This window comes from Mauremys reevesii, linkage group 8 (assembly GCF_016161935.1).
Source record: "Mauremys reevesii isolate NIE-2019 linkage group 8, ASM1616193v1, whole genome shotgun sequence".
Lineage (NCBI taxonomy): Eukaryota > Metazoa > Chordata > Testudines > Geoemydidae > Mauremys > Mauremys reevesii.
The window spans coordinates 15,428,760-15,454,477 of record NC_052630.1 but is presented as its reverse complement, the minus strand read 5'-3'; the positions used below and the strand labels follow the sequence as shown (position 1 = coordinate 15,454,477).

Here is a 25,718-nt window from a genome sequence, read left to right as displayed (position 1 = left end):
AATTTTTGTGTCATCTGCAAAACTTTATCAGTGATGATTTTATGTTTCCTTCCTGGTCACTTATAAAAAATGTTAGATAACATAGGGCCAAAAACCGACCCCAGTGGGACCCCACTGGAAACGGAACCCGTTCAACAACTATTCCATTTACAGTTACATTTTGAGATCTATTAGTTTTTAATCCATTTAATGTGTTGCAAGATAATTTTATATCACTAATTTTTTAATCAAAATGTTGTATAATACTAAATCAAAACACCTTACAGAAGTCTGTTATGTCAACACTATTACCTTTATCAACCAAACTTGTAATCCCGTTAAAAAAAAGATATCACCTTAGTTTGACAGGATCTATTTCCCATAAACCTATGTTGATTTGCATTAATTACATTACCCTCCTTTAGTTCTTTATCAAGTCCCATATTAGCCACTCCATTATTTTGCCTGGGATTGATGTCAGGCTGACAGGCCTATAATTATCGGGTCTTCTAGTCTTCTGGAACTTCCCTAGTGCTCCAAGACTTATTGAAAATCAACATTAACAGTCCAACAAGCTCATAAGCCAGCTCTTTTTAAAAATCTTGGATACATGTTTATCTGGACCTGCTGATTTAAAAATGGCTAACGTTAGTAGTTTCTGTTTAATATCCTTCAGAGATACTAGTGGAATGGAAAGAGTGTTATCACCATATGAGATCATCTGTTCTTTCCTCAAATACAGAACAGAAATATTTAGTGAACACTTCTGCCTTTTCTGCATTACTGATAATTCTAACATCTCCATCTAGTAATTGACCAATACCATTGTCAGAATTATTTTTGCTCCTAATGTTTAAACACGTATTGTCCTTAACCATGCTGGTCATAGATTTCCCCTTGTATCTCTTGGTTTTCCTTATCAATTTTCTACAATCCTTAACTTTTTATATTCACTACCGGTTTCTCTTTCGTGTGTGCGTGCGCATATCTTTTTTTTTTTTCTTTTTACAGCTGCTTTCATTTCCCTTCTAGTAAGGTGTTCTTAAAATGATTCCCAATTATCATTTTCAATGCCTCTTTGGAGTAAGAAGCAAAATAAACTCTCTTGTTTCTGAGCACGGCCTGGTCAACTCAATTTTTGTTCTGGTATAACTATTTTCATGGAATCAGATATATAGGGCTTGAAGAGATCTCAAGAGGTTATCTAGTCTACCCTACTCGCCCCTTACCTCAGCCTATGTTGAGGCAGGATCAAGTATATCTAGAGTCTAGAGACAATCCTGATGGGATTCCCCAATCTCCCTTGGAAGCCTATTCCAGTGTTTAACGATCTCTACAGTTAGAAAGATTTTTCTAATAACTTTAAAGTCCCTTGGTGCAGATTAAGCCAATTACTTCTTGTCCTACCTTCAGAGGACATAAAGAACAATTGACCATTGTCCTCTTTATGCAGCCCTTAAGATCTTTGAAGATCTATCAGGTCTTCCCTTAGTCTTCTTTTCTCAAGATTAAACATACCCAGTTTTTTTTAACCTTTCCTCATAGGTAAGGTTTCCTAAACCTCTTATTTTTTTTTGTTCTCCTCTGGATTGTCTCCAATTTGTCCACATCTTTCTTAAACAGTGGTGCCCAAAACTGAGCTGAAGCCTCACCAGTGCAAGGTAGAGCAGAATAATTACCTCCCATGTCTTACATGCCACATTCCTGTTAATAAACCCCCGATTATTAGCCTTTTTTGCAACTGCATCACATAGTGGATCACAAATTGAGTCTGAATCCCCAGATACTTTTCTGTAGTACTACTGCCTAGACAGTTATCCACAATTTTGTACTTGTGCATTTCATTTTTCATTTCTAAGAGTAATACTTGGCACTTGTCTTTACTAATTTTCATCTGGTTGATTTCAGACCAATTCTTCAATTTGTCAAGGTCATTTTGAATTCTAATCCTGTCCCCCAAAGTGCTTACAGCCCCTCCCAGCTTGGTGTCAACTACATTTTTATAAGCATATTCTCCATTCCATTAGCCAAGTCATTAATGAAAATATTGAATGATACTGGACTCAGGACAGATCCCTGCAGGGCCTCACTTGACACATCCTCCCAGTTTATCAATGGTTCATTGTCAAATACTCTAAGTATGGTTTTTCCAGTTGTGCACCCACCTTACAGTAATTTCATCTAGACCACATTTTCCTAGTTTGCTTATGAGTATGTCATGTAAGACTGTTTCAGACGCCATAAATCAAGATAGATCAGGTCTACTACATCCCCCTATCCACAAGGGCAGTAACCCTCTCAATCTCAAAGAAGGAAATTAGGTTGGTTTAGCATTATTTGTTCTTGACAAATCCAAGTTGGCGATGTATCACCCTATTATCCTCTAGGTGCTTACAACTGATCTTTTTATAATTTTGGTTAGAGGTGTGATTTATTTTTTTAACTGAAATAGCTATGTTATAACAACCTCTAGTGTGGACAGTTATGCTGATATAAAGGTTGCTCATAGAAGTATAGCTTATTCCTCTTCCCATACAGGAATAGTTATACCAGGGTAAAGCACCTTGGTATCACTATAACTGCATCCACATTAGGGGGTTGTACTTCTTTATACCAGTATAGTTAAAGTGCTATAATTTGGTGCATGCAGACAAGCCCAGAGTCTCCTAGATCTCTTATTCCGTACACAGCTAACTAAAGGGCCCAAAGCAGCTTGACATTTCTTATATGGAAATTGAGAGATTTTTAAACCCAAAGTAATTCACTATAGGGTCATTCTCTTTCCTCATCTGTGCTTAAGCCCTCTAGATTCCCAGAAGTAAATTCTCCTTTGGTGTCTGTTACCCCATCTTTTAAATTATCAAAGTGAACCCTTACTGGGTCATTCTAAGGGAGAAGTATAGACCTCTGCAGCATTTTCTCTACTTCACATGCCACCCCTCCCCCCACCACATACTCAGAACCTGTTCCTCTTGCATTTCTGTGCATGTTACTTCCATTTAATGGGAGTTATATGTGTAGAGTTAGCAAGATTAACATGACTGAACCTAAGACCTTGATCAGAATATAATTTTATCTAAATAAAAAGACAAAGGAAAACACAGTGGTGTGGCATAAAGCTCTTATAGGCATGAGTTTAGGATGGCTGCATTACTGAGTGTGCTATACATGTCATCCCAAATATGTGCCAAAAAAGCCTCACCATCATGTATTCTGCATAGGCCATGGCATGAGATAGCAGACACTATAACTGTCACTGGGGCAGAAGTGAATACTCAACTTAGGCTTCAAGCCACTATCCTTTTGTTTTGGGGGGTGGGCAGAGGGGAGGAAGGAAGATAGTCTACATTCAAGGAAAAATATATTTTTATGCAAGGTTGATATAAAAAAAAAACAAGCCTGCTATTTAAACTTGCTCAAGAATTTAGAATATTGGGAGTCCTAGGGTGATGAACTAATGGGCAAGGGAAGAAGACAAAGGTGTGTGATAAATAATTTATCACACAACTATCTGCACCACCTGTGTGGTATAAAATGGTTTAACTGCCATAAGATTTGCTTCTTAACCCCAAAATAATTATTTGAACTTGGAATTTAGAGAAGCCAGTGTAGAACTCCATTTAACAACAATAAATCCTTCAAGCCCAACCATTCACCCATTTTTACAGAATATTCCCCCCACATGCCTATACATCCCCCCAATTAATGATTCCTTAAACTAGAACCGATATCTTAAACAAGTAATTGAACACTATGGGCGTCTGACAAGTCTTTGGCCACTAAATGAACGGAAACAGGAATGCAAAATATTCCAGTTCTCTGAATATACAAGACCAAATAAGGCCCAAATGTCGAGAGAATAAACACGAGGCTAATCTACCAAGTTTGGGCAAATGTGAATTAGAGTTCTCTAATGCTGCAGATATTACTTTGCCGGGTAAACTTAATTCTTCCTGCTGCAAATGTGTACACTTATTCCTATTTAAAAAAGAAGCCTCTGTGTAATCTGCACAGATCTTTGTAAATTCAACTGCTCATTTGTCACAACTGTATAATCACGAAGACTATGAATAAATCATTTGACAAACAGATAGAGTTATACATTCTAGACTAACAAAAACAATTTAAAATTGTTCATATAACCACTCGTTTCGAAACTGCCAGAAGGATAGCTAGTATTTGGACATTGCCTGAAGGACTTGACAAACTGTTTATATAAAGGGAGAAAGACCTTGAATTTCAGGAAATAGATGTGTAGAAAACTTTCTTCTAGCAGAAAATAAAGTTCCATTTGTACCACATTGGTTTGCAAGACATTAAATAGATGGTATTGGCAGCTGATATCCAGATTCCAATAAAGTTAATTTTCTAAATTAAACACTTATCTACAGCAAAAATTGCTACATAAGTGACATTTATTAATGTTCTGCTATATTTACAGTTTTAACATAGTAAAACTCCAAAGTGAATTACCACTTGGCAGAAAGCACGGAAGTGCACATTAAATCTACACTTATAATGCATCATAGTTTTTGCTAACACAAATTATAAAAGCAAGAATTACAGGTATGTTAGGGATCATCTCAAAAGTCCCAAAGCCAACAAAAAAAAATGACCTCTCTTTTGCAAGGTCAAATTTTTTTAATACAAAGTTGCATTATGATCTTTGAGCTTTACACTACCAGTATATATTGCGGAAATCCCTATATAGTCCAAAAAGTATGCAGTATGAAAGTAAAATATACTGCAAGATTTAGAAGAGACTATAAAAAAAATACTGGTGCCACCTTCAAAATAATACTTTCGCCCCAATTATGCCTTAAAGAATCTATTGATTTTACTTCCAGGTATAGAGACAGCACAGTTTTAGATTTAACAGCAGATAGATATGTGCAAAAATGTAGTCATAACAAAACAGTCTTCTAAACTTTTGAGAACACCCCTTCAAAACAGCCAGCATTATACATATTTTACACTAAAATATTGGATTCCAGAATCATTTTTAAGATGGAGAATGAAATAAAACAAGACTGCCCCCTACTGGCTACAGGGGCATAGCTCATGCTATACTACAAATACTATATAAGGCATTATTAGTACATCACAGACTTGACTGCAATAGCTTTTTCAAACATTAGCCCACTAATGATTCAATGATTACAGAATTCTGCATTAACTATTAAAATTTTACACCTAGAAACAAATAGAAAGAAATGCATCTCTTTATCAACAGTACTTTTATTTATTTATTTTAAAGCAGGTGATTATTTTTTCTTCTGTGTTCAGTCTTGATTCACTTCCTGCAGGTGTCCTGTTACTTCTTGAGGGAGAATTCATTAACGCAGGAAGACATTTGCCAGAAAACATCTGTCAGAGAAGGATATTGAATATTGAAACTATAGTTAGATTGTTATTTTGGTTAAGAGAAGGATGTAGTTCACAAAGAGTGCAGGATGTCGGAAGACATATGACATGCATCTGAGCACAGTTACAAGATTATAGCGATGGCACAATTACACAGTAGTTTTCTGCCTATTTGACAATTTCAGAGTTCAAACCCCTTTAGAACATAAAGCAACAGAAAAAGGAAGACAATGGGCCAGATTCTGCTCTTGGTTATGCTGGTGTAAATCCATAATAACGTCACTCAAGGCATTGGAGTTAACCTGTATTTGAATAATGGCAGAGGAAACTTTGACCCCATGTTTGGTTTGATTTGTTTGCGCCCCTAATATAGCTATATGCTAGCAAACATATGGGATATTGGAGAAGCCAAACCTCCTAAACCCTTTGTCCTGATTACTCTGACTAGGATGTTTTTGCACCAAGGATAAAGTATGAAACTAGTACACCTACAGTGTAGTTTATATCTTCTACTTGGATACTGATTTGCCCTGCCAACTGCATGCAGTCATATACCAGGAAGATTTCCAGCAGTGATAGATAACATGACCCATTAGAACACAGTATTTAAATAGCATATGCCAAGCTTTCAGCCAGGTTCATTTTACTGTTAACTAGTTTTGGCTTGCACAAAGCACCCTCCCCAGTTCCTCAGAAAGCTAAAACCAACAATCACCGTCCTAACAGTGACAGGTTCCAGAGTGTTCTGTGCACTTCTGTCACTCACTCAAAGCGGATGGGATTTTATCCAAGAACAGCTCTGTTCATTTATTTTTTTTTAAAAAGTGATACATACTGGCTTGTAATTCAAGTTAACTAAAAGCAGTATCCTCAGAAAATCCCCACTCCAAGTTCACAAGCCACTCACAAGCAATGATCCTTGGGCCTCTTCCGGAAGCCTGAGCCATGCTTTGGAATCTTTTACCCTCTCCTCATTCCTTGTCCTCGCAAGGTCAATCAGTACAGGCGTATTTGGAGAAAGTTATGACATGCTGGATTCCATCACCAAATTTAAATGATCTAATTGGAACTGTTTTTTAAGGAAAAGTAAACAGAGAAAATGCAACCCTAACTTCTTCACAAGGTTCCCAATACATAGGTAGTGATTCTGTCCACCTTCAATATTACTAAAAATCGTGTTTTTATAATATCCCCTCTTTATTAAGCTCAGCATGTCTGGCTCTCATCAATGGTGTTATGATGTGGGTGGAATGTACTAGCAAGCAAATGCTAATTAGAAGTAATAGTTTCGTTTTTTCAGTGGTCAGCATTTTTCACAGCTATTTATTCTCGTATTCATTTTTAAAAGAAAACAAGTGAAAGGTCTTATTTTAATGATGTCTACTTCAGCTCTCTCAGAAGGAGAAGAAAGCGACACAAGGGCAACAGGAGGAGCTGGTGTTTTGTTCCTACAAAGCACCTACACAGACCATAGAGGCACAGCAGATGTAGAAACCCCAGTGAGATATGTGCAGCTACAGCAGCTGCATGGGAACTGATCAAATATGTGCTATAATGTTTTTTTAGACATATGCAATGCAGTCCAAATAGTTGACTTACACAAGTCAGTCTTTGGTATTATTGCTATGGACAAATTAGCCTCTATTTCATCCTTAAAACAGCATTTTAGAGAAGGATGGGGGTATGTTCCTGGGGCTATGGGGAAAGAACTTTTTTGTTGCTTTGATTTACTCGCTGGTGGTTTGTGCATATCCAGATAGGATTTCTGTTGTTGTTGCTGGATGATCATTATTATGCTGTTATAAGACGTTCAGGGCACCTACAGCTCTTTGTATAGTTTGTTTTAAATCGAAATAAATAAAACAGATGTGGTTTAAACACAGGCCTGAAAATCCAACATTTTAGGGTCACAAAATCCTTTAATAAAACTTTTTGTCTTCTCTGTAGTCAAATGTACACCTCACATATAATTATATTCAATTTGAACAAGACAAAGAATCTGAAAGGACTGTCAAAGAGAACTCACATTTCAGTATATATATAGCATATACATGCTTGTCAGAATTGAATAGTCTGTGTTGATTACACAACAGTCGTCCGCTCTGGCACAGCCAGTATAATTAGATAATATTTTTGGGTAACTTTATAAATGTGACTCTTCTCCACAGCAAGCACAAGTTTTGCTATACATGAGATGTCTCAGTCAAAGAGGAGTAAAAGGTCATAACCATTCTGATATGGACTCTACGTCCCTTCATATATTTTTTTTTTAATTACGTTCTCTATGCTATGAAGACAAATAAGCCAAACACAAACAGTGAAAACAAGCTACTGTACATAGGAACAGTTCCAACAGACAACACTCTCACATGAATCAAATTCCCACCCTCCTTGTAAAGAGCAGGCAATACTCAGATCTGGTTCTGCCAATTAAAATTTTAACTTACATACCTAATCTTCACTATTAATTATGGTCTTGTTCTCAGCCTCCATAACATCTATCCCAAAGAATCTCCTTTTAGTATACATGTATCTCAATTCCTTTCTTAGCGAAACAAACCAGACTTTTGGTGACTAGCTACAATTAATATATGGCAATATAGATGTTCTTAAAATATATCCCTTCTTTCTAGATACAAATATGGAATGAAGTTAAGACTACCCTTCTCAAAACATCTGCGTTAAAGAATCAGGAGAATGAGAACATCACCATGTAGTGCTTGTTTTAGATACTAGAACCAAATATATGAATTTAATGTTAATCTCCAATATCCTCTGACTTTCATAATAAATAATTTTTAGATATATAATCAAGTTTTTTAAATTGTGAGAAGGTAGGTAGTGAAATAGCAGCTTCCCTTCACTGGCACCAGAAAAAGTAAAAGAGGAATCTGATTTGAGGAAGTATGTTATAGTGATACCACAAGTGTTTTGAGATGCTTCTCCTCAATATTTCACATTATAGGTTTATCTGAAGAGTCCAACAGAGTGAAGTTTAGGGCATGTAGAAACATCAAGGCCTAAATTTTCATAGTGCCTAGTGTTTCTGGATGCCCAACTTGAGACATCTTAAAGAGGCCTGATTCAGAAAGTGCCGAGGACCCACACTTTGAAAGACAAGCCCCTTTAATGTGTGTCAGGTTGGGCACCCAAAAATGTAGGCACAAAAATTACTACTTGCATTTCAAAACATAGGCTTCAAGGTCCATGCTACCAGGAACCAAGCAACTCCTATAAGAAATGAAGAGTCAAGTCACTTGAAGAAGTTTGGAGAGGGTCCCATATGAGGAAAGATTAAAGAGGATAGGACTCTTCATCTTGGAAAAGAGGAGACTAAGGGGCGGTATGATAGAGGTATATAAAATCATGAGTGATGTGGAGAAAGTGGATAAGGAAAAGTTATTTACTTATTCCCATAATACAAGAACTAGGGGTCACCAAATGAAATTAATAGGCAGCAGGTTTAAAACAAATAAAAGGAAGTTCTTCTTCACACAGCGCACAGTCCACTTGTGGAACTCCTTACCTGAGGAGGTTGTGAAGGCTAGGACTATAACAGTGTTTAAAAGAGAACAGGATAAATTCATGGTGGTTAAGTCCATAAATGGCTATTAGCCAGGATGGGTAAGGAATGGTGTCCCTAGCCTCTGTTTGTCAGAGGATGGAGATGGATGGCAGGAGAGAGATCACTTGATCACTGCCTGTTAGGTTCACTCCCTTTGGGGCACCTGGCATTGGCCACTGTCGGTAGACAGGATACTGGGCTAGATGGACCTTTGGTCTGACCCGGTACGGCCGTTCTTATGTAAGAAGACCAGAGTACCAGCTGCTGGGACCAGAATTAGCTTTAGTATTCAAGTATTAAATACGTGGCAGTACAACCAGTAACAATGAGAATTTAAGAGGGGTTCAGAGGTTACCACAAACCCTAAGCAGGGGAAAACCCAACCAACCAACCCATCACATAGCAATTTCTTTTTATAGCGTTTTCAGGTTCAGTTTAATAAAGCAGAACCATTTGCAATGTGTGTGGTTCCTGGCCTAGTGAAGAGACAATGGAACAGGAAAACAAAGCCTTGGCTTTGAGGGCCAAACAACTTAATGACACCTGATTTAAAGTTTTGTTTTTCTACTATTGCCCTGGCAACAACTGCTTCAGCTCTGTCCTGGGGAAAACTAGCTTCATGGAGCACTCATCATCTGTGAAGCAACTTCTTACTTACAGGGATTTTTTTCTGCCTCAAGAGAAAGAAAGTTAATGCTAGCCATTATCTATTGTATGAAGGAAATGTGCTAAACAAGTTGAACTACTTAAGCCTCCATCAAGGTCCCACCGAGATTTCAGCAAAGGACAAGAACAAGACATGTTAATGTGCAGCCCAAAAGTGGGAGAATTTTAGATTTAAAAAAAACCCTTAACATTATTCAGGTACTACAATTAGTTAAAGGCATGTTGGAGTGGCTTTCAGAGTTTCTCCCAGAACTTGGCAGAGAATGAGTAATACAGAAAACCCAGATGAAGTGCTGGTTCTGGGACATAAGCCAAAGACATTGCTATATGCCTCTGCTCAGGCTTGGTCTGTGACCTTAACTCATGTTGAAGGTATGCCACATGTTTCAAGCGCATTATTAGTTCTTAAAAATCACATCCTCCAGGGTGCACAAGTGTACCAAGCAATCTTGGAATCTAAAGCATCTAAAATTCCCTTCATCAAATTCTGGAACAGATACTTGATACTTCAAATTAAACTCCTGCTGTGCTGTCATAGGGAAGCTGGACTAAGAAGTATGCACAGTAGCTGGCAGCCCAGGAAATAAAATTTCAGCCACTGGCTTCGGCCTGTGAAATTATAGCAGAGCAGACCCAGCCTAAAGAAATTGCCAAGTAAAGTAAAACAAAAACAAAAAACAGCAAAAAAACCCTCAAAAGTGTATAAGATTTACCTTTAGTAAATAAAGAGAACTCTGGTCCTGGGGAGAGTGGAAAATGTGTCCGGCATCTTCCGAACCTTTGCATAATTGATAAATCCTCTGAGAAACAGCAGAAAGCCTAAGGGGGAAAAAAAACAAACATTTGTTCACTTAAGAAACAAAATCTATATAATTTCCAGTGTTTTCTTCTCTACTTAGAAAAGGACAGTCCATCTCAGAACATCTTACAGAGAAGGCCTCTGATTCTTAGCAATTGTGGCATTTAACTGAATATAGACTTGTTTCTGGACTACGATATTAAAGCTTTGGATTTCCATATTAATGAACAACAAGAAAGTTTATTTTAAGGGTAAACTTAATCACCAAGAAGTTAGTCCTACAAATCTAGAAGTCAGCTAAAGAAATCTAAATTGCTGATCAGAATGAATGCTTCAGTGATCAAGTCAATCTAGAAAAGGTAGTAACTCAAATAAATGAGGAATAGTTTTATGAAATTTAGTCATGTTTCTTGGAAATTTATGATTATGTCACTAAAGATCCGGTACCATTTTTTCTGACATATTCAGTATAATTCTGCTGCAATCTTTTTACAGTTGATTTTTGCTGGTTCCTGGAATGCTTCCTACAACACATTTTACCTAATTTAAGAATCTTGGCATGTTCTGAGTTGCTTGTACTAGGTTAGCAATTCTCAAACTGTGGGTCGGGACCCCTAAGTGGGTCATGACCCCCTTTAAATGGGGTCACCAGGGCTGGCTTAGACTTGCTGGGGCCCGGAGCTGAAGCTCGAGCCCCACTGCCCAGGGCCGAGGGTTTCGGCCCTGGACAGCACAGCTCAGGTTGCAGGCCCCCTGACTAGGGGCTGAAGCCCTTGAGCTTCAGCTTTGACCAGTGGTCTGGAGCAGTGGGGCTCAGGCTATGTCTTGTGTGTGTGTCCCCGCCCTCCCAGGCAGTGGAGCTTGGGTGGGCTCAGTCTTCAGCCCCCACTCCTTGGGTCATGAAGTAATTTTTGTCAGAAGGGGGTCACGGTGCAATGAAGTTTGAGAACCCCTGTACTAAGTAAAGGAATTCCGCCATCTAGTGGCGACTTTATTTGTTGCACATAAAGGAGGTAAAAATATTATTTAGTACTGAGGTAGCATTTTCCATCTGATGCTCTCAAAAACTGGAAGGAGTATTGATGAACTAAGCCTCCTGCAGTGAAAGGAGAAAAAATAATGGTAGTAACATCAGAAGTGTGCATTGTGGAACCAGAAACCTAATTCTCTGTCATGTTGCTACTTATTTTGTGTGTTTAAGAGATATATAATATACATATATACATATGATTTGAGATCTCTAGATTAAGAGTGTTATAGAAAAGAGATTATTATTACTAATATATATTTAGTTGTGATACTTTTTTCTATACTTAACCTTATAGAAAATAAAGGCATTTTATTAAAATATTACAAATTAGAAATTAGAAGCCCCAGTCCCCAAATACACCACTTTTAATGGGTTCTCTCGCTTGAGTACGGAGTTTGCAGGATCAATCTCCAGAACAAAGTCGTTGAAATGGAAAGTTGAAAAGTGTGATACAAGAGATTTCTCTTATTAACATTATGCACCATTGAAAGAACAGACCCAGTAAATTTCTGAATTGAATTACTTTTGAGGCAGAATTCAGTATAAGATTAAAGGGAAAATATATATTAAAAATATTACTCATTTTCCCAACATGACAAAAACAACAATAAGGTTTCTGGTTCCACACTACACACTTCTCATGTTATTACAATTATTTTTTCTCCTTTCACTGCAGGAGGCTTAGTTCATCAATACTCCTTCCAGTTTTTGAGAGCATCAGATGGAAAATGCTATCTAAGTACTAAATATTATTATTTTACCTCCTTTGTGTGCTACAAATTAAGTCTCCACTTGATGGCAGAATTCCTTTACCTAGTACAAGCAACTCAGAACATACCAAGATTCTTCAATTAGGTAAAAAATGTGTCATAGGCAACACTCTAGGAACCAACAAAAATCAACTGCAAAAAGATGCAGCAGAATTGTACTGAATATGTCTGGGGAGACTTTGAGGTGGTCTTTTCAGGCAACAAGTTGCCTTAGAAAGGTGGTCTTTTGTACCAGTTTCACTGTACTATCACTTATATTCTTCCACATAGGTAGATTTACAGCTAAATATTAGCCACAGAGTCAAAGAACAGACTTGCTGAGTATCAGCTGGCTACAGCTCCAGGAGGCATATTTGGAACAGTGACATGCATTACAGATTAATACTACAAAGTTAAGTATTACTTGGTACCCACGGTAACTGGTGTTTTGGTGCAGCAAAGTTGATCTACATATTTTCTGGGTAATTAATTTCCCAAAGGGCCCACCAGTCCTCATGATGGTCCCAAGAGTGTCTGAGACTCAGTATAGGATTTAGAACAAATCACAGTCTACTTGCATTTTAATCACCTCAGTGCCATAGTCCAGTGATTCAACTCCTAGCAGCTACTGTCAGTGTGAGGAAGTGCTGCTCTCTGATTTTCTTACCTCTTTTTTGGTAAGAGGATGTGTATGCTTTTGCTCCTTAATTTTTTGATGACAGTAGAGGAATTTAAATATACACACACAAATCTAGAAGACATTCACTACCAGAATAAAATCATTTAAAAAAGATAACATTTTGGCCATACACCTTTAAACATCTGGTAACGAATACAACACTTGTCTCTAAAAGTCACTTTTTGCATAACTTCAAATGTTATAAGGACTTACCTAATACAAGGAAAACCCACCAGAGCCAGTACTGACCATCAAAGTAACCAGGGAAATAGGTTGAGAACTAAAAAAGAAACAGAAATTATAACACTTGATATTTTCTAGACCCAATCTTGCTACCACTGATAACAGTAGTAGCCAGACTGTGGCCTCTATGGCCTTGTCTATGGCCTTCTACTGGAGGCAGCATGTAGAATATGTATATCCACAAACCACAGTGAAAAGCAGGCTGCATCCACACTGTAGTGTATAGCCACACGGGACAGTGAAAGGCTCTGGCAGTGGGATACTACACTGCTTAAAATAGCAGTGTAGACAGGGAGGCATTTCTTGGGAGCGTAGAGGGCCATACAGGGTATATACCTTAAGGTTCTGGTGCATCTTTACTCTTCTTGCCTAAGCAGTGCCTCACCATCTACACTGCTAAATTTATACCTGTGCTAGGGAGGCATGCGGTATGTGTACTCGACACACCGCCATAAGCATAGACATACCCTTACTGTCAGAGAAGCACAAGTTACAAATCCCAATTATTAAAAACTGCTCCACTGTGACCAAGATGTATACAAGACAGTTCAACACTCACTAATACCTCTCCTGAGATCAGCTAGTAGGGAGACACTGCTGAATGACAGCTCTTCCCATTCTCCCTCACCCACCTGCTGCCTAACAGCCTCTGCCAATTTTGGAAGCGAAAGGCCAGGTTTGCAGTAGTAACCCCTGCTAGCTACACTTCAAGGTTGGATGATGTAACAAAACAGCAGTGATGCCGACGTTAAGTTCTTGTGGGTATGAGGAATCCTCAGACTTGAAAATCTGTTACTAGGAAAACTGCTTCCTGTTAAATGAAAAGTACCCTTGGTGCTGATATAATTATAGAATCCAATTTCATTATGTTGTCAGTGGTAGATTATTAACTTGATTTTTCATTTTTTTAAAGTGTAAATCAGAAGATAGATAATTTAGAAAAACTAGATACTAAGGTTGAAATCAAATTCGCAGTTAAGGCTGCCAGTCTCTCTCACTTCGTTTTCTTATTATCTCAGGAAATGGCACTTAGATCTTCTGTATGAGACACCTGTAGTACCTAAGCACTGTACAATGGAGACAGTTATCTCACTAGATGTCATATTTGCAAGATCTGAGTCCTGGCACAAAAGGATTAAGGATAAAGTGATGACCTTAACTCTGAGGTGTGCAGCCTGTGTGCAGTCACAGGCTGCACAAACGCCATGTTTGCTTGGACAGAAATTGGTTTGACATTTTCACAAAGATATAGCTTTATAATTTTTCATTCCTTTCCCCATTAAAAGCCTTTGCTTTCTTGACCTGCTTTATTTTCACCAAAAGGATTTTTTTTTACTTCAAGAATAAAAACACTTGGGGTAGGAGTATCTCTTTTAAACAACTATTGTTTAACATACAGCTACATATTACACAAGCTGCTTTACTTAATAAGAAAGAGAGACTTATAAAAATGCAGCACTCCTCTGGCACGTTATTCTTATTTATTACACTAACAAGGACCATCCCAGAGCAGTGTCACGTTACCAGCTCTCTTCAAGCTCTAGACAGTCTATCGCAGCCCCCATTCCCAAAGCACACTGGTAGATGTGCCACAGCTGGCAAGTTTACTGCTTCAGATGAGAATAAAGCACGCAGAAAGGGTTATTTAAAAATCACACCTGGATCAAAACAGTCCCCAAGGAACTTTTGTGATGGTCAAGGAAACAAACAGGCTAATCTTCAAAAAGGAACTGCTGAAGGATTTAGGGCAAATTTCACTCTTGGCATGAAGAGTCAGCACAAAGCCCTCTATGCCTCACATTAGCCCTACTGTGAGTTGCCTGAGGGGAGCAGCCATGCAGAGAGGCCTTATATCCCCTGTAGGCTGTGGAGGTCCGCTCCACACCGCCCTGAACAAGTCAGAGAGCAGAGGTCTTTGTGGAAGCTGAAATGTCAGACTGAGTGGTATCAACAGTGGGTGTGGAGTGGCAGCAGCTACTCATGTGGGTTGGGGCACTAGCCACAGATGCACTGTACCCTGCTCATGGGGTGGGAAAGGACAGGATTCTTCTCCCTCCAAAACACCCTGCTTAGTGCACAGTACAACGCCCAATAACTCAGGCTTTTGCAGGTGCAAGTTTTGCCAGGCAAAAAAGCTATTTAATTGTGAACTGAGATGAGTCACTTATTAAGTAAAGTAGCAAATACACAAAGGCCTTATGTTTGTCTGGGCTGCCCTTTTTTTTTTTTTGGGGTGCACTAACTTACCCTGACAATCAGGATCCACTTAATGAGAGACAGACCAAACCCCGAAATAGCCCCATATCGTCCTGCAGCTGAAGTGGTCAGACAGAAGGACAAGAAAAATCCAATCCAGTTGAAGAGGAAAGCCACTGAGAAAGCAAAGGGAAAGCAATAGGTCAAAATGGCTGGAAGCTGAAGCTAAACAAATTCAGACTACAAATAAGGTGTAAAAATTTAACACTGAGATTAATTAACTATTGGAACAATTTACAATTGGATTCTCAATCACTGACAATTTTAAAATCAATATTGGATGTTTTGCTAAAAGATCTGTTCTAGGAATTATTTTGGGGAAGTTGTATGGCATGTGCTATAGAGGAGTTCAGACTAGCTGCTCACAGTGATCCTCTCTGGCCTTGGAACCTATGCATCTATTAAGAGCCTCTTCATATTTTTAGGCTGTCTTCTTCTCGTGTCCTTCCACCACACATCACATGTTTTTCCAGTGTTCGGCACATGTGTAGCCCTGCTGAGATCTTCCGCAGTACATGGTTCCTCGAGGAACCAGCAGACTAACAGATGTTCCACTGTGTGTGTTTCACTGCAGTCATATGTATGTGGGTCATTGGAACAGCCCCACTTCCACATACTGACTTTTGACCTGCCCAATCTTGTTCAGAGGCAACTTAAACTTCACATAAGTTGTTGCAAGTGAAATGAGTGTTGGCTTCAGTCAGGGTTTGCCCACAAATCTTTACGAACAGCAGACAAACTTAGATTTAATATCTGACCCTCTGTGCATTCTGCGCTGCGAAACTCTACATTTCCCCTTTTAACTCAGACTAAGAGAATGCCTCATGACAATTTAGCAACACTACATTTCCAGTGCTTTCATGCTCTTCATATACACACGCCGAGACAACTACTAGCCCTTTCCTAAAATACTGAGAGCTACTTCATTTTTAATTTTAATGCATTGCCAACTAAACTCAATTTTTAAGAGTTCAAACAGTGTATGGGTTTGCCCTAAAAAAAAAAAAAAAAAAATTATATATATATATATCTCCAAATAAATAACTAGTTTTCATAAAGAGCAGAGATGTTTTAGGATCTCTCAATGGCATGGTCGGCAGCATACTACGTGAATGAATAGCCTTGGAACCCCTGATCATCAGTTCAGGTTTTTGTGGGTTTTTTGGAGGGAGGGAGCTGGGGGGGAAGAGGAAAGATGAGACAGCATTCACCATACTTGAGCACGCTCTAGTGGTACATTATGGAGTGGCAGGAGTCTCTACTGCTATTACCCTATAGCTAGAAATTTTGGTTTGCATTATGGGAGATATATAAAGCAAGAGTTGGTTTAGTGAATGAAGAGGTGCATCTCCACATTCTTGTCACTGCCTTGTGGAGGTGAACAGCTCTTCACAACATGTTATTAATGAGGTTTATAGGGAGCAACAGATATTGGGGGATGCGCTTTAGTGGAAAAAAAGAAGAAAAAGAAGGGGATGGGGTTTGTTGGTAATGAAACCATAGACTAACTTGAAGAGTTTGACACCTGCCTGACTGGTAGATCATTTCTCAAGGAGGAAGGGAAATTCTTCCCTTCCCAGAATTTCATACTGGCATATCTAGTTTTTCCAGCTCTACGTCACGTACATGAAAAGGTTAACTTATTCTTGTCTGGACTGAGGAAAAGTTCAAGGTTCTATTGGGTACTTACTGAAGAATGTTAGCATGAAGATGCCATCATTTCCTATCCTCAGCTGGTCAGTATCATCAAAATCATCCCGTGCCACAAAGTCATCCTCCTAAAAGTGAAGAGAGAAAAGGGAATGGCGGGAGGTCAGGTTTAATGCAATCAAAGTCATACAGCAAGCCTGAGGTTATGAGCTTATACAAGATTTTATGGGAAAGGGCTATCAGCTTGCAGAGTTCACAAAGCTCACATTGCAAGGGTACAGAATATCTTTTCATTCAAGAAAAAACTCCTTAAGGACAACAACAACAACAACATTTCTGCATCTAAGACTTCTCCCCTTTGTACCTGAACAATTGCTAAAGATAATACAAGACATGAAATACTGACTTGTCAGGTGAGATTCCCCCTTTTAGGTAGCCCCCCCCCTGAAAAAAAAAAAGATACTCCCAATACGCACCATACAATTTACCTCCCTGTCTTTCTCTAACATTTTCCCTCACTGGGACGACATCATATGTGGTCTCAGTGGGACTCAGGCTCTTATGGGAGAAGACCTACTAGCATTAGACAGCAGATGCTGGTAGCACTACTACCAAATGCTAGCTGTGATCAAGGAGCATGAGGGAGGAGGGCAGACAGCAATGGAGGAAGAGAAGAGGATAATCTCTCCTTTCAGAGACAATGGATTTTATTATTCACAGACCAGAAAAGCCAGTTCAAAAAGTGGTGGGAGTGATGAGGAAAGCCAAGTTACCTAACAAGGTAGGAAAGAAATTAAAATATGACCACCTACTTTTCAAGTTTTGTTCTTATTTGATCACTGGGTAGGATATGGTCTATCAGACAAAGGTATGAAGTGAGCCCTGACCTCTGAAGCTTTGCCAACTCCCGTTTCATAACAATGAATTTGAACTACAGGAACTTACTCAAAAATTGGGTGCTGAGAGATCTTCTGATGGGAGCACAAATTAGTAAGCCATAAGATAAACAGCGAGGCTACACATGTAGCCCATATCAGCTTGCCAAATTAATCAGTACTGCATTCTATGATTTACAACTGTCTAGATTGTAATCAGCACCTTGAATTGGCACCTGGAAATAGATGTGTATGCAACATAGATGTAATATGCATTCACCAAAACTACATATTCTGCACTATGTGAAGGTTTGGATTGGCATTCATTATATCATTTTCATTATAGAGATAATTATGGTCATAGACATGATAATCTCTTGGTAAAAATGGGAATGGAGACTGGTTAAGCCTTCTAAGGAGAGTGCCCATGAGGAAGCTATCTATCTTTTATGCCTTACACTATGCCAGTGGACCAGACAAAAAGTTTTTCAAAAAAAATATTGTAGAACACTGGAAAAAAAAGCCAATGAGAAAAAATAAATCAATATTTTCATTAACAAAGTATTTGGGTTAATTCAGTTATATACATTCTACAAATGGACCTTTCGGGACATTCAGCACACAAAGTGAACTTACTCTTCCAGGAACCAAGGGAATGGTAGCTTCAGCCTTACTTCGCTCCGCTTCATCGTAACTAGGCAATGTTGTGGCCACATTGTAAGAAGGGGGCTTGGGAAACCCTGATTCATCTTTGTAGTCAAAATATTCTGCAAAGAGAGAGTTTACATGAATTGTACGATGTAATATGCCTCTGACGCCTGGTATAAGCAGCTCTACAACCAGCAAAGAAAACAAAGTACGAAGAAGATGATTTTAAAATTACCGTACATTCTTTGGTGAAAGACTGTAATTTAAACTCACATGTATTGAACTATTATGCCATAATAAAGAAAACATTAAAGCAAATTTGAGACCTACAGTAGGATACTAACAGACTTTCAAAAGGGGAAGGGAATTCACCCTAAATAAATTAGTATGACAGTCATCTTGACCTAGACAAGGAAAAGCAAGGAAAGTAGAAACCTTGTTAGAAACTTATGCACCCTATGATACCACATACAGAGGTACTTGAACTTTTTAAGGACTGAAATATAAGAGTTTCACAGCAGATACAGAGTATGAACAAGACCACTTTATAGAGGGTGCACAAAGGCACCTCCTAATCTAGAGCAACAGAGACAGGAACACATGCTGTTCCTTCCCTGATTTCAGTAAGAGACAGAGAAAGATATATTTTAATATTTCAAATGGTTTTGATGAGTAAAAGAATCCCCATAAGGTATTCAGCCAAAGGTGGTCTGAAAAAGACCCCAGTTTCCTTTCGGGGGAAAGAGAAGGGGAATAGGACAAAGTCAAACGTACTGGTTCTGAACGCCAGGCTCTCAGACCTGTTGATGAATTAGAATACACAGGGGAAGCTTTACATGTAGAGAGCCCTGATAGCAGCATATTTTACAGATTCCCTGTGGAGATATAAAAAAAATGTATGTTTCTAGGTGTGTGTGTGTGTGTGTGTACTTTACACAACTATTTCCTCCGTTATGCAGAGAACCATCTGATAAAAAACATGGGCACCTCAGACCATATTGTGTGATCCGACAAGGCAAATGCTCATCCAGACCCCATTCAGTAGCAAGACAGAATAGAATTCAAAACCCTCTACCCAGGGAGACAAAGATCTTCAGAGGTATTTGGGCTCTTAACTGCCAGTGATTTCAATAGAAGTTAGGAGCCCAAATACCTTTCGAGGATCTGTGGCAGAGGACTGACTGGTAGCCAGTTTGCAAGGTCAGTGACCCTGAGTAAAGAGTTTCTGCCCAAGAAGGCAGACTGAAGAGCACCCATTATCCCAGATCGTCCTACAGGCTGTATGAAAGGCAGACCTCTAATGAAGATAGCTGAATTTTTGGATTAGGTCTAAAACTGACCTTTTATAAAAAAAAAAAAAAAGAAAAATGCAACATTTGGAATGGATTGTGATAAGGCTGTACACGGAATTCCAGTTGGGTTTCTGTCTACGTTCTCAGGTTTTTTTAATTTTAAAATGATAACTTTACTGGTTAATTATCCTTAGCTATTTTTTTAATGTCTATTTACTCCTTTGAGCAGTATAAACTGGGACAGGGAGGGGAGGTTACCAGACTGATGGGGCTATCATTTCTTTCCAGTACAATCTTTAAACTTCTCCTTTTTCCCCTCCCACCTTGGTTTCCTTATGCTGCCTTTATGCATCTGATGTGCCTGATTCTCAAATGTGATTCTGACTTTTTATTAAGAAAACGTCCGTGGGGGAAATCAGGATCTAGATTATAACCAGCATGAATGTGATAGCTCCTCTGGAAAGTATTATTGGCTTTTAACTTAGGTCTGATCATGCAGAAAAGATAGATAGCTTCCTCATGGGCACTCTCCTTAGAAGGCTTAACCAGTCTCCATTCCCATTTTTACCAAGAGATTATCATGTCTATGACCATAATTATCTCTATAATGAAAATGATATAATGAATGCCAATCCAAACCTTCACATAGTGCAGAATATGTAGTTTTGGTGAATGCATATTACATCTATGTTGCATACACATCTATTTCCAGGTGCCAATTCAAGGTGCTGATTACAATCTAGACAGTTGTAAATCATAGAATCATAGGACTGAGAGGGACCTTGAGAGGTCATCTAATCCAGTCCCCTGCACTCATGGCATGACTAAATATTTAGACCATCCCTGACTGGTATTTGTTTAACCTGCTTTTTAAAACCTCCAATGATGGAGATTTCACAACCTCCCTATGCAATTTATTCCAGTGCTTAACCACCCTGACAGTTAGGAAATTTTTCCTAATGTCCAACCTAAAAAGCCCTTACTGCAATTTAAGCCCATGACTTCTTGTCCTATCCTCAGCAGTTAAGGAGAACAATTTTTCTCCCTCCTCCTTATAACAACCTTTTATGAACTCGAAAACTTATGTCCACTCTCGGTCTTCATGGTTTGGGACTTGGCTACCTTAGAGACTGCCTTTACACCTATACCCAGGTGTTACAGCAGACATCAACTGACTTTTACCAAGTCCCTAGATGTGAACTGAAGGACTGGAGGAAGGGCATTCTCAGGCCTGGTCTACACTGGGGGGGGGGGGGTGTTAGGGGAGGGGGGAAAAATCAATCTAAGTTATGCAACTTCAGCTATGTGAATAACATAGTTAACGTTGATGTACTTAGACCTACTCACCGCGGTGTCTTCACTGTGGTGAGTCGACTGCTGCCGCTCCCCCATCGACTCTGCCTGCGCCTCTTGTGTTGGTGGAGTACAGGAGTCGACAGGAGAGCGCTCGGGCATCCATTTATCGTGTCTAGACTACACGCGATAAATCGACCCCCGCTGGATCTATCGCTACCCGCCAATCCGGTGGGTAGCGTAGACATACCCTCAGAGGCAAATCTCTGTCTGTGGAAACTACTCCCTGGAGTAGGCACCAAAAGCTTGAATTTGTTAGAACAAGAAGTGCAAGGTTTATGTTTTGGGGCAACATTTTATCAAACGGGTCTGAACAAAGGCATTTTTTCTAACTTTTCAGATATCTTCATTTTAAACTGATGTTTGCTTTATCTTCTATGTGTTCTGATGCCACAGAACACATACTGGATAAGTTACTGAAAAAAATATAAGCGTAGCCTCTTAATGGGTCTATTTCTACTGGATTTCTGCTCTAATTAACAGAGAGTAAGAAGACTGCCATGTTATATCTGAGCTGAGTTCTCTTCCAAGATTTCAGCTCCAGCCACTTTTTTTCCCCTATAGTTGCAGATGATGGGTATTTAAAACATTGTAATGCATTCAAGCATTATTAATCTACAGTATCATAAAAGCATTTGTATATTCTTCACAAGACAAAAATTCAGCATAATGACTAAGAAAGAAGCCCTGAAAAAGTAAAAGACACCAGTAAAGATACCGTTAAAGATCACTGGAAGAAGCAAGATATTACTCAAATACCAGATCATTACAGACCACAAATCCTCACTGCACTACCATTTTCACCTTCTTCTGTATGCTAAGATTGCTGTAGAAAGTAACTTGAGCACCATTTTATGGAGATGACATCAGTTGATTGCGACCAAGGCATGTTTTCTTTCAAATCACAAATAACCACAATCTCTTTGGATCAGGTCCCATCCTTCTCAGTCTTAATAGATGCTGCAATGTCAGACAGCAGTGAGCATATTATAGAAAAAGAAACAACTAAAGGGATGGGAAAGAAAACCAAGAAAAAAAACAACATTTATTTCCTTGCTGTTCAGTTTACCTGCATTCTCCCCAGAAATGCTGCTGTAAGGTGGAGGGGCATCATTCACAGTGTGTTCAGTCTCTCCAGGCTCCTCCTCATTCTGCAACTGAACAGAATCATTTACATTTTAACAGGGCCGAAGAAAAAGGACAAATAAATCAGACTCATCCATAACACAGAAAATTACACAATCATGGTGTCCTGGTCAAAATCCAATTGGGTTAGTTACATTCTGCCTACCTAAATTACCCTGCACTTTCAGGTGCATATGGCAATCTCTTCTTGTCTTAAACTGTTGTACAGAAATGCAGTGCATTCTGTTAAACACGTGACACATTTCACCTCAGAGGTAGCCAAAGTAATCCCATTGGTAGATTTTAATCAATGTGCCAGTTATGATAAGTCTGTATGTTAAGTCGTATTTCTACTTTTCAGGTTCCAGACTGCTACAGAGCATACATGTGTATTTATTATTGTACCTTTCCACTTCCTAAGCACTAATTTAAAAGCTATCAGGTCACGCAAATTGTGAGAAGACCAAATTACATTTGTTTTCATAAAAAGAGGAAATGTTAGGAGACAGTCAGTCAAAATCTCCATTACCATCTGTGGCTTTGCTAAGAAAACTGGTGCTCAGCTGAGTTATGCAAAATAAACTGTTTATCAGTCAGTCATGCTGTGGATAAGAAGGATCCAGTGGTGAGATTTGTAACTGTACACTCTGTTTTGGAGTAATATACACACACAGTATAAATAGGCATACAGCTTTTTATATATACAGTACGTGACTTATATTATGTAGAGTTTGCAAACATTCTTTGATCATAAAAGCTGGCAATACTGGGTTAGGCATGTCCAAAGAAGAGTGTATCAGCTATCATCTAGCTACTTCACTCTTTCTATTGCACATCACTGAATCAACAACACACACACACACACACACACCTGCATAACAAATAGACTCAGATTTAGAAATATTTTTTGGGACTGAACCACTTTCCTATATCTGGAGAGAGATACACTTTTTTTTAAAAAATCATAATTAAATGACAGTAACACTGCAAATGCCAATTCCTTTCTTAATATCTTCATTGACTTCCCTTCATGCATAATAATGCTAATATCCCTGAAGCCATCTGAGACATTTTTCTTCCTTTTCTCTACTGAGACACTTATGACCTCTTTTCACTACAGTATCTGACTGCTTCCCAAGTATTTAAAAATAAAATTCTCTCTCTCTTCCTCTTCAGCCTGCAGAAGTAACAGATCTATTACTTTTAGGGCTGGGTTTCTGTTTTATTTGCACATATGTGAAGTCCTTGAAGGTCTTGTTTTACACGAGCTTGGTCTATATCTTGTATTCAATATGTATTTTTTGTTGTTCATACAGTCAACACCTAAGGCTTAAACTGCATCCATACTGCTTCTGAAAGTCAACCTCAAAAACTTTAAGGACCACATATTCAAGTAATGTATGTGTGCAGTTAATACGTGTGTGCATTGCAAACATTTGTGTCTAGGTTACTTGAAAATCAGGCCCTAGAAGTTTGCTAGAAAAAACAGTTAAATGGACAATCACATGCCTAATTCAGTTGTAAAATTATCATGATTGCATACATAACAGGTAATTGTGCATGCAAATGGCTAATTAGGTACAATATAAAGTCTCCCTAAATTCCTCAAATCTTCATTCTGAAGATGAATTACTAACTCCATAAGCCTCCAAAAATTGCCATTATTCTGACACAGTGGCTTTCAACCTTTCCATAACAAGTCTCCCTTTTCTGTACCAGGATCCCCACTACTTCCACTGAGGTCACCCTCCCCTTCTAGCTAGGATACCACTCATTTACCAATATGGATATACTGGTAGCAACTTAGGCCATGTCTATATTTACTAGATCAGCTGCAATAAATGCAGCGGTGTCAATTTAGCAGGTCTAGTAAAGACCCACTAAGTCAATGGGAGGGCACTCTCCCGTCAACTCTGGTACTCCAGCTCCCTGAGAAGAGTAAGGTAAATTGGCGGGAGAACATATCCCATCGACACAGCGTGGTGTAGACACTGTGGTAAATCAATCTGACAGTGCCTTACTGGGTGACTTTGGGCAAGTTCCTTTTTGCTGTTTGTTTGTTTGTTTTCCCATCAGGCTACTAAAAATTGCTCACAACAGGAGAATTCTGATGTAAGCACAACTTGAGTTAAGTCAGAACAGTCTCCTGCTCTAACTACTACACCATATTCCCCCCAATCTAATTTTAAATATATAATCTAAAAAAAGATTTTAGATAAAAAGTAGTATCAGATTAACTTCCTGGACATGCCCAGCTCATTAAGTACTATTTTATTAGTCCAAATGCCAATAGGTAGGAAAAGATTAATTAATCTGGGGACAAGGAATGATACATGTTGTTTGGTCATTAGGGAAAAATATTCTCAACTTGAAGAGTAATCCTATTCTGAAAGGAGGCAGCTGAGTTATCACTGCAGAGATTGAAGAACAGGTTGGAGAAAACACAACAAGTAATCTAGGGAACAATCCCATAAAATGCAGAGATTCAGACCCGATGACTCTTCTGTCTTCCCCTTCTATGAAGTGTAGGCCCAATTTCAATTCTTGAAAGTTACACTTGAAAATTAAAGCCTAAAATGCTACCCAAGAAAACTGCAGCTATGTAATCTGCTGAGAAATAAACTTGCATAAAAATTCATTTACATTAACAGTGAATGAGGTACAGGTCTGGCACACTAGATGTTCTGTTATTACTCTCCGAGTAGCATCACTTGCTATCTTAACAGTGGAAGGAAGTGTCCCACTGCCTCTCTAATGTTTGTAAGTAAAACGGAGTTAGAGATTTGAGAGATGTAATCCCAAAGGGAGGGAAAGTGAAAGTGCTGGCTAAATGACATAATATTACAAGATGTAATAAAGAAGAAAATGCACTAGTGATGTAAGAGGGCAGAAAAAAACATTCTTGCAATTAAGAAGAGTTTAGAAGATTCCAAGGCCCACAACATTCTAAATAGTTATATGAAACAGATTTCCCTTCTAATGCACATGGTATGCAGACCTGCCTTGCAGCCTTTTTAATGTTTCCAGGCATCTAAAATTCAACTAAGTGCTCATTAACAAAACAGTAAAGGTTCATGTGACAGGAAGAATGAATCATCAGGCCTCAAGTGGCTCAATATTGCCATGACAGCACTAGTCTTGCATTTTCCATGTAAGATGGTGCAGGCACCTGGCATACACAATTAAAAATGCTTTATTGTCTGCTCTTGCAAGTGATTTTTCCTGCTTCAGGCTACTAAAAAATTGCTCACAACAGGAGAATTCTGATGTAAGCACAACTTGACTTAAGCCAGAGGGGGACTTTTTCATTCATTGATCTAAGACAAGAGTTACTTTCCTGTTGATTCACTGAAGTATTTTACTTTAAGAACATTCTTTTTGGTTGGGTTTTAAAGAAAAAAAACATTGGATTAAAATGTTAGTAGATATTTAGAGTGTTAGTTAA

At 38.6% G+C, this 25,718-nt stretch overlaps 1 protein-coding gene across 1 annotated transcript in view; it reads right to left on the bottom strand.

The window, feature by feature from the left end:
* Positions 1 to 4,794: 4,794 nt before the first annotated feature.
* NDFIP1 (Nedd4 family interacting protein 1) overlaps positions 4,795 to 25,718 on the bottom strand; it is a 30,995-nt gene continuing 10,071 nt past the window's right edge. Inside the window, exons 2-8 of the mRNA XM_039485862.1 lie at positions 22,218 to 22,305; positions 18,492 to 18,622; positions 17,021 to 17,108; positions 15,322 to 15,446; positions 13,045 to 13,111; positions 10,288 to 10,393; positions 4,795 to 5,346 (exon numbers count right to left, since the gene is read on the bottom strand). Of these exons, the coding sequence (XP_039341796.1) occupies positions 10,290 to 10,393; positions 13,045 to 13,111; positions 15,322 to 15,446; positions 17,021 to 17,108; positions 18,492 to 18,622; positions 22,218 to 22,305 (603 nt within the window). The 3' untranslated portion in view covers positions 4,795 to 5,346; positions 10,288 to 10,289. The remainder of the gene's footprint in view (positions 5,347 to 10,287; positions 10,394 to 13,044; positions 13,112 to 15,321; positions 15,447 to 17,020; positions 17,109 to 18,491; positions 18,623 to 22,217; positions 22,306 to 25,718) is intronic.